The 10,314-nt window shown below is 36.5% G+C and overlaps 1 protein-coding gene across 5 annotated transcripts in view; it reads left to right on the forward strand.

Annotated features, from left to right (window-relative positions):
* The window catches only part of si:cabz01083442.1, a 157,646-nt gene that overhangs the window by 20,375 nt on the left and 126,957 nt on the right, over positions 1-10,314 (forward strand). For all 5 annotated transcript variants that reach the window (XR_015496533.1, XR_015496535.1, XR_015496534.1 and 2 more), the window contains exons 3-4: positions 8,704-8,797; positions 10,310-10,314. The exon at positions 10,310-10,314 is cut by the window's right edge and continues 137 nt beyond it. Coding sequence is in view for 2 of the 5 variants with exons in the window: in XM_087262274.1 (XP_087118400.1) it covers positions 8,704-8,797; positions 10,310-10,314 (99 nt within the window). In the remaining 3 variants the exon portion in view is untranslated. The remainder of the gene's footprint in view (positions 1-8,703; positions 8,798-10,309) is intronic.

Raw genomic sequence — 10,314 nt, forward strand, 5'->3', positions numbered from 1 at the left:
TGGATGGTTGGATTAATGGATTGATTGATGGATGGATGGATTATTGGATTAATTGATGGATGGATGATGGATGGATGGATGGATGGATGGATGGATGGATGGATAAAGAGATACAGGGATGGTTGGATGGATGGATGGATGAATTGACGAACAGATGGATACAATGATAGGATGGATGGATGGGTGGATGGATGGATGGATGGATGGATAGATGGATACAATGATGGATGGATGGATGGATGGATGGATGGATGGATGGATGGATGGATGGATGGATGGATGGATTGATGGATGGGTGGATGGATGGATAGATAGATGGATACAATGATGGATGGATGGATGGATGGATGGATGGATGGATGGATGGATGGCTACAATGATTGAATGGATGGATGGATGGATGGATGGATGGATGGATGGATGGATGGATGGATGGATGGATGGATGGATGGATAGATAGATGGATACAATGATGGATGGATGGATGGATGGATGGATGGATGGATGGCTACAATGATTGAATGGATGGATGGATGGATGGATGGATGGATGGATGGATGAACAGATGAATGTATGGAGAGATACAATGATAGAATTATGGATGGATGGACAGATGGATAAATGGAGAGATACAATGATAGATCAAACGATGGATGAATGGATGGATGATCTAAATTAGCCGTAGTGTATGAGTGTGTGTGAGAATGAGTGTGTATGGGTGTTTCCCAGCACTGGGTTGCATACATTTTGCAAACTCCAACACTATATTAAAAAATGGTCAGTGGGTGTGTGTTAAAACGCCAGAGAGGTTTACAGGATCTTCCACAGTAAGTGATCATAAGCGGGTCATCTTACCAGAGACAGAGCTCGTCCTCTTCAGCTGGATTTTCTCTTTGATAGCGGAGTTAAGTCCTCCAGCAGACTTTAATGGAGTGAGCGGATCTCAGATAAAGACACTCGCTCTTCTCCATCACTGTCATGCTGTATCCCTCTTCTCTTTTTCCGCTCCCGAGTCCTTGGACCAAAAAAGGAGGACAGGAAAATATATTAAAGGATTACGGTTTTGCCCTCACTGTTGGAGAAATCGTGAAAATAGTGGCGCGCACACACACACACACATGTTTTTGTGAATTGTGGGGACATTCTATCTGTGTAAATATGGTGGCTTGAGAAAGCAGCATACTGTTATACTACATAAACTTATTGTTCTGTCTGGCACCTTAGCAACTGTCCCATAGGTTTCCATTATAAAAAACTGCAATTGACTTTACATCGGACATGCTAACAACACACCAGTCCATACTAACAATACACTGATCACACTAGCGACATACTAATCATACCAAAAACATTCTAATCATACTAGAAACATGCTAATTCATACTGTAAATAGGCTAGCAACATGCTAATCCATACTATACACATAATAGCAACATGCTAATTAATACAATACATACATTAGCAACATGCTGATTTATACTTAATTCATGCTAACATGCTAGTTTATACTAGAAACATACTTGCAACATGATAATTCTTACTAGAACAATGCTAATGTATGTTAGCAACTGGCTAGCAACTTACTCAGACCACTTTAGCAACTGCCTATCAAAACCTTAGCAACCCCCTAGCAACACCTTAGCAACCAATCAGAACACCTTAGCAACTACCTAGCAACACCTTAGCAAACTCAGAACACCCTAGCAACTGCCTAGCAACACTTCAGTAACCTCTTAGCAACACTTTAGCAACCACCTAAGATTACCTTAGCAACCACCTAGCAACACCTTAGCAACCACCTAGCAACCACTCAGAACACCCTAGCAACCACCTCATAACACCTTAGCAATAACCTAAAACAAATAAGCAACCACTTAGCAACACTTTAGCAACCACCTAGCAATGCCTTAGCAACCCTCTAGTAACCATTTAGAACACCCTAGAAACCGCCTTGCAACACTAAAGCAACCACATTGCAAAATAATTAGCAGCCACTCAGAACACCCTAGCAACACCCTAGAAATGACCTAGAACACCTTAGCAACCACCTAGCAATGCCTTAGCAACCGCCTAACAACCACTCAGAACCTCTTAGTAACCACTTCCCCACACCTTAGCAACCACCTAGCAACACCTTAGTAACAACCAAGGAATGCCTTAGCAACCACCTAGCAATCCCTCAGCAACTGCCTAGAAACCACTCATAACACCCTAGCAAACGCCAAGCAACACCTTTGCAACCACTTTGCAATGACTTAGCAACCACTGAGAACACCCTAGCAACCACCTAGCAACACCATAGCAACCACCTTGCAATGCCTTAGAAGCTGCCAAGCTACCACTTAGAACCCCCCGGTGGCGCATTGGGTAGCACAATCACCTTACAGCAATTAGGTCGCTGGCTCAAGTCCTGGCTGGGTCAGTTGGTGTTTCTGTGTGGAGTTTGCATGTTCTCCCCGTGTTGGCGTGGGTTTCCCCCACAGACCAAACACATGTGCTATAGGGGAATTGATTAACTAAACTGGCCATAGTGTATGAGTGTGTATGGGTGTTTCCCAGTGATGGGTTGCAGCTGATAGAGCATCCGCTGTGTAAAACATTTGCTGGATAAGTTGGCGGTTCATTCCGCTGTGGCGACCACTGATTAATAAAGAGACTAAGCCAATGGAAAATAAATGAATGAATGATTTAGATTTAGTCTTACAGGTAAACAACTCAAAACTCAAATGTACAGGTAAATTACTGCACACACACACACACACAGTCATATAGTCTTATAGTGAATTATTTGTAATTCCCTTTCTGTCCTGAACACACACATACGCATACACACACAGTATGTGATGTGATCTGGTATTCTCTCTCATTCTGCCTGCAGACTTCTACAGTATAAATAATGTAGCAGACAGAGCACACTTTCCCATTCAGACCGCTGCAAAGTGCACACACACACACACACACACACACAACATGCGCTCACACTCACATGCAGCTGCACGGCTTCAAATCAGACGTTTTTCATTTCCAGACTAAAACTAAAACACAGTTAGAAAGCGTCTCCCCCATCAGCACTGTATTTGTAGACTAGCAGCGAGTGTAAAAACTACTAAACCCCCTGCCACACACACCAAAAACTAAAATAAAACCAAAAATCAATACAGCTTCAAGAACAACAACCACAACGAGTTTGCTGGAAACTTCTGAAATCCCATCATTCAGAGTCGCAGATTGTGTAGTCCATTGAAATGTGTATCTATTGTGTATTTTTTATTTATTATGTATATATTTATTTTACTATGTACAGTTGAAGTCTGAATTATTAGCCTTTATGTATATTTTCCCCCAATTTCCGTTTAACAAAGATTATATCAACACATTACTAATCATAATAGTTTTAATAACTCATTTCTAATCACCGATTTCTTTTCTCTTTGCCATGATGACAGTAAATAATATTTCACTAGATTTTTTTCAAGACACTAGTATTCAGCTTAAAGTGACATTTCAAGAGTTCACCCTTAGCTGATGATTGATTATAAAGCTTGTTTGGCATGCTGTCTCAGGAGAGAGTCCTGAGCTTATAAGATCCTCGAGCCTGGGGCTCCCTCCCATTTGCAGGGTGAGAGGGGAGTTTGAGCTCAGGTAGATCTGAAGAACTCCCCTGCTGTTGTAGCTAATGAACAGATAGGGATGGCTCTTCAGAGATAACTACTGACTAGGAGCATGTCTATGGTGCCGAATCGGATTAGTCGATTGAGTTAAGTTGCATGTTTTTGGAAGATGGGAGGAAACCGGGGAGCCCGGGGGAAACCCACATGAGCATGAGGAGAACATGTAAACTCCACACAGAAACGTCAGCTGGCTTGAAAGTTAGCCCAATAATTAAACAAAATGATCCCAATGATCATTCAAAACTATCCCAATGACAAAAAAAAAACTAGCCAAATGACCCATCAAAATTAGCTCAATAACCAACCCAAACTACCCAAAATTATCCCAAACGACCCATTAAAATTTGCCTAATAACCAACCAAAGGTAGCCCAAAAATATCCCAATTAACCCATGAAAATTAGCCCAATAAGTATAACCAACCAAAATTAGCCCAAAATTTCCTTAATTGACCCATCAAAACTATCCCAATGACCAACCAAAATTAGCCCAATGACCAATTAAAACTAGTCTGATGACCAACCAAAACTAGCCCTAAATTACCTTAAATGACCCATCAAAACCATCCCAATGGTTAACCAAAAATGGCCCAATGACCAATTAAAACTAGTCCAGTGGCCCAGCCCAATGACCAACCAAAACTAGCCCAAAATTACCTCAAATGACCCATCAAAACTATCCCAATGACCAACCAAAACTATCCCAATGACCAACCAAAATTAGCCCAATGACCAACCAAAACTAGCCCAAAATTACCTCAAATGACCCATCAAAACTATCCCAATGACCAACCAAAATTAGCCCAATGACCAACCAAAACTAGCCCAAAATTACCTCAAATGACCCATCAAAACTATCCCAATGACCAACCAAAATTAGCCCAATGACCAACCAAAACTAGCCCAAAATTACCTCAAATGACCCATCAAAACTATCCCAATGACTAACCAAAATTAGCCCAATGACCAACCAAAACTAGCCCAAAATTACCTCAAATGACCCATCAAAACTATCCCAATGGCCAACCAAAAATGGCCCAATGACCAATAAAAACTAGTCCAGTGGCCCAGCCCAATGACCAACCAAAACTAGCCCAAAATTACCTCAAATGACCCATCAATACTAGCCCATTGACCAAACAAAATAGCCCAATGACCTATAAAAACTAGTTCAATGAACAACCAAAACTAGCCCAAAATTATCTCAAATGACCCATCAAAACCATCCCAATGGCCAACCAAAATTAGCCAAATGACAAATAAAAGCTAGTCCAGTGGCCCAGCCCAATGACCAACCAAAACTAGCCCAACATTACTTCAAATGACCCATCAATACTAGCCCAATGACCAACCAAAACTAGCCAAAACTAAAAAAAAGTAGATTACCATACTAACAAAACACATATTTTGATGGCCTGTCAGATGGAAAAAACCCTCATGTAGAGTTTGTGTGATTGCTCTAGAGGTTGTCAAAACCTGTTAAGAACTTTTTGGAGACTGATGTTCTTGTGCTGATGCTTTAGAGTTACAATAACAGAATCAAAGATACATAAAAGCAGAACTGTGCCTCCGGCGACCCCCCTTTTATTCTCAGAAACTCAGAGTGTTTGCCGATCTGCCTGCATTCTGCCCTATCCAATGAAGCCACATGAAGGCCAAAATTATGCGTTCAAAAACAAAAGCAAGACCTTCTTTCTTACCACGAGTGAGCTGAAGCTAATGGAAGATGAAGATGTGAGATGATGAGAGTTGTAGGAAAAGTAACTGGTTGAAAATCGATTAAAGTATGTGAGGATTCTAATGTTTGAGAAGCCAAAGAAATCATGATACAACTAGAGTAGGACTACACTAACACTAGCCAAATTACCCATCAAAACAAGCTCAATGGTCAATCAAACTTATCCCAATGACCAACCAAAACTAGCCCAGCATGATTTCAAATGACCCATCAAAACTAGCCCAATGACTAGCAACAACTAGCCCAAAATAATAAAAAATGCCCCATCAAATCAAGCCCAATGACCAGTCAAAACTAGCTCAGTGGCTAACCAAAATTAGCCCAATGACCTTTCAAAACTAGCCCATGACTAGCCCAAAATTATCCCAATTAACCTATCAAAATTAGCCCAATAACCAACCAAAAGTCCAAAGATTACCAAAAATTAGCCCAATATTCGAACAAAATTATCCTAACGATTAATCAAAACTATCCCAATGACCAATTAAAACTAGCCCAATGGTCAATCAAAACTAACCCAATGACCAATTAAAACTAGCCCAATGGTCAATCAAAACTAGCCCAATGGTCAATCAAAACTAGCCCAATGACCAATCAAAACTAGCCCAATGACACTCAAAACTAGCCCAATGACCAATTAAAACTTGCCCAATGACCACTCAAAACTAGCCCAATGACCAATTAAAACTTGCCCAATGACCAATCAAAACTAGCCCAATGACCAATCAAAACTAGCCCAATGACCACTCAAAACTAGCCCAATGACCAATTAAAACTTGCCCAATGACCAATCAAAACTAGCCCAATGACCAATCAAAACTAGCCCAATGACCAATCAAAACTAGCCCAATGACCAATTAAAACTTGCCCAATATTCAATCAAAACTAGCCCAATGACCAATCAAAACTAGCCCAATGACCAATCAAAACTAGCCCAATGACCAATTAAAACTTGCCCAATATTCAATCAAAACTAGCCCAAATGACCCATCAAACCTATCCCTAAAAAAACAACCAAAACTAGCCCTGAATGATTCCAAATAACCCATCATAATTAACCCAATAACCAAACAAAACAAACCAAAATTATTTCAAACGACATATCAAAATTTGCCCAATAACCAACCCGAACTAGCCCAAAATTACCCCAAAATGGCCCATCAAAACTATACCAATGACCAACCAAAATTAGCCCAATGACCAATCAAAACTAGCCCAGTGGCCCAGCCCAATGACCAACCAAACTAGCCTAAAATGATCACAAATGACCCATTAAAACTAGCCCAATAACCAACTAAAACTAGCCCAAAATTAAACCAAATGACCCATCAAAACTAACACAAATGATTCATCAAACCAGCTCAATGACCAATCAAAACTACCCCAATGGCCTAGCCCAATGACTAACAAAAACCATCCCAAATGACCAATCATAACTAGCCCAACATTATCCCAAATGATCCATCAAAACTAGCCCAAATGACCAACCAAAACTAGCCCAGCAGGATTTAAAATGATCCATCAAAACTAGCCCAATGACTAGCAACAACTAGCCCAAAATAATCAAAAATGACCCATCAAATCAAGCCCAATGACCAGTCAAAACTAGCCCAATGGCTAACCAAAATTAGCCCAATGACCCTTCAAAATTAGCCCATAACTAGCCCATGACTAGCCCCAAATTATCCCAATTATCAATCAAAATTAGCCCAATAACCAACCAAAACTGGTCCAAAATTATCCCAAATGACCCATAAAAACTATCTCAATGACCAACCAAAATTAGCCCAATGACCAATAAAAACTTGCCCAGTGGCCCAGCCCAATGACCAACCAAACTTGGCCAAAATGATCCCAAATGACCCATCAAAACTAGTCCAATGACCAACCAAATCTAGCTCTAAATGATCCCAAATGACCCATCAAAGCTAGCCCAAATTAATCCCAAATGACCTATCTAAACTAGCCCAAAATAATCCCAAATGACCCATCAAAGCTAGCCCAAAATTATTACAAATGCCCCATCAAAACTAGCCCAATGACCAGTCAAAACTAGCCCAATGGCTTACCAAAATTAGACCAATGACCCTTCAAAACTAGCCCATAACTAGCCCATGACTAGCCCAATGACCAGTCAAAAGTGTGCTCTCGATGTCATCATCCTAGCACAGTTTTTGTTATTGGTAGAAAATAAATTCTGTTGAGTAAATCATTTCAACACAACCATATAAATTACAACTGATGCAAAATGTCAAACCTCAAACCCACAGAATGAAATAAACAACTAAAGTAGCCAAAATCTATGGATTTGGGAACCCCAGGGGTGCTTTGTTTACAGCGCTAACCCCGGAAACAGCAGGAAATAGCGCTGCTGTTTATAAGCGCCTCCTGCTGGCAGAGAGAGAACCTGCAGCTCATTCAGATTCTGCTGTTTCCTTCATGTATACCTAAATATATTAAAATAAATAAATTTATTAATGTATTTATTTATTTATTTATTTATTAACAAAGTTAAAGTCAGACTGTTGTGTTTTTGCTTCCAGTAACGAAATGATTCAGTCTAATTTAGAGTAAGAACTGTTCATGGGCTGCATCTTTGTTTGGGTTATGATTAGCCACTTTTAACTTGAAATGTAAATATTTTGTATTTATTAAGTGAATTATTTTAATTTGTTTCACGTATTTATTTGATTTTAACGTTTATTTTTAATTTATTTTTAACTTAGTTCTACAATAACACACCTTTTAATTTATCATACAGTGTCTTTAATATTATTTCATAAATTATCAGAGATAGTAAATTGTGAATAGAATCGTAAGTTCAGTGAATTGTTTGATTCATGGACTGTTGAAAACATAATGGATGCGAACAAATGCAACAACAACTGCAATCAATGTTATGTTTTAACTTATTTCATTTTAGTTTTGTAATAAACAACCTTTAATTTACCATACATTAAATTTTGAAATAAAAAAAATATATATATAATAAATCTTGAGAGATCGGATCGTGCTTCGACTTATGAATTGAATCTTGAGTTCAGTGAATCGTTTGATCCCTGGAATTTTGAAAACGTAATGGATGCGGGGAAATGCAGCAGCAACCACAATTAAAGATATGTTCAACTTATTTCTATTTAGCTTTGCAATAAACAATCTTTTAATTTACCATATATTCAATTTTGTAAATAAAACAACAACAAATAAATCGTGAGAGATTGGAAGTTGAATCGAACTTTGAACCGACTCTTGAGTTCAGTGAATTGTTTGATCGTTCTGTTGTTTTTCTTCCTCAGTTGCGGCTGCTGGTGGAGTTAGTTTGGCCTTTATTCCTCTTCTTTATTCTCGTGGCGGTCAGATCCACCAATTATCCTGTTTATAAAAGCGAATGTAAGTATTTCCTAAATCATATTCAAGTTTCTGCCGTCAAACTTTATGTAGATGCCATGAAAGTGATCGTGTGTGGGTGTTTGCTAATTAGAGAATCTCAGTGGAAGGTAATTAGTATAATATACATCGTAATTGCCACTGTTAATTTAATGAACCGCGAATAATTACATTACATTATTATCTCCATGTTTTTGTGTATATTGTGTTTACTTGTGTAAGCTTGTTTGTTATAAGTTATTGAGATAAGCTTTTAGTGTTTGATATGAAATAATCTGATGTAGACTTTGTAAACTTAATGTAAACTTACTTTGTAAAGTAAAAAAATGCGGTGCACCAAAATTCAGTATCAAAACACTGAAAATAAACTGAATCAGGTTGAAAAATGAAACTCAAAATAAAAAAATAAATAAACATAACAATAACAAAGGAGTTGTTATATTAAATTTGTAAGAATGTAATTATATTTGTATTTTGATTAATTGATTGATGCACCATACAGTAACTGTTTAAATAGTGGCTGTGATTAAAAAATGATATGTATTATTGTTACACGTATTAACATTAAAATAAAGACAAAAGCTATTATATTATATTATATTATATTATATTATATTGTTTATATTATATTCTTATTTATATTAAATTAAATTATGTTAAATAATTATTAAATAATTCTTTTAAAAAAAAGTTATATTCAAACATTAAAAATTAACACCTATTATATTATATTTTATTTTATTAAAATTAATATTAAATTATTTTTAAAATAAGTTATATTCAAACATTGAAAATTAAGATAACACATTGTATTATATTATAATATTTTATATTTTAATATATTATTATTTATATTAAATTAAATAATATAAAAATTATTAATAAGTTATCTTTTAAATAAGTTACATTAAAATATTAAACATTAAGACAGCTATTATAGTATATTATTAAATGACATTATATTATAATATTATATTATATTGCATTATATTATCTCAAACTAGATTAGAATATTATTTATAATAAATTATATTAGATTAGATTTTAATATATTAGCAAAAAATTGACATTTTCAAACCTGAAATACAGTTAGTAATTACAAAAAAAAAATAAAAATAAAAAATATATATATATACATGTGTGTGTGTGTGTGTGTGTGTGTGTGTGTGTGTGTGTGTGTGTGTGTGTGTGTGTGTGTGTGTGTGTGTGTATATATATATATATATATATATATATATATATATATATATATATATATATATTATTGGATGGGAGGTGCATTCAAAATAATGTTTAGTGACTTATAATTCACAATTAACTACAGACAGCGTAAACAACATGATCAACGTATTATTAGTATTATTATTATTAACTAAAAATAAGCAACAAGCAAATTTGATTTACACTAATTCAATTGTAAATGCTTAATTATTTATTAAGTTTATTAATGATTAAGTTTATGTATTAACAGATGCTTAATTGTCCCCTTTAATTGAATGTTGTTTTCCCTCTCAGGCCAC

Source organism: Danio rerio, chromosome 7, assembly GCF_052040795.2.
Source record: "Danio rerio strain M-AB ecotype USA chromosome 7, GRCz13ab, whole genome shotgun sequence".
In the NCBI taxonomy this organism is placed as follows: Eukaryota; Metazoa; Chordata; class Actinopteri; order Cypriniformes; family Danionidae; genus Danio; species Danio rerio.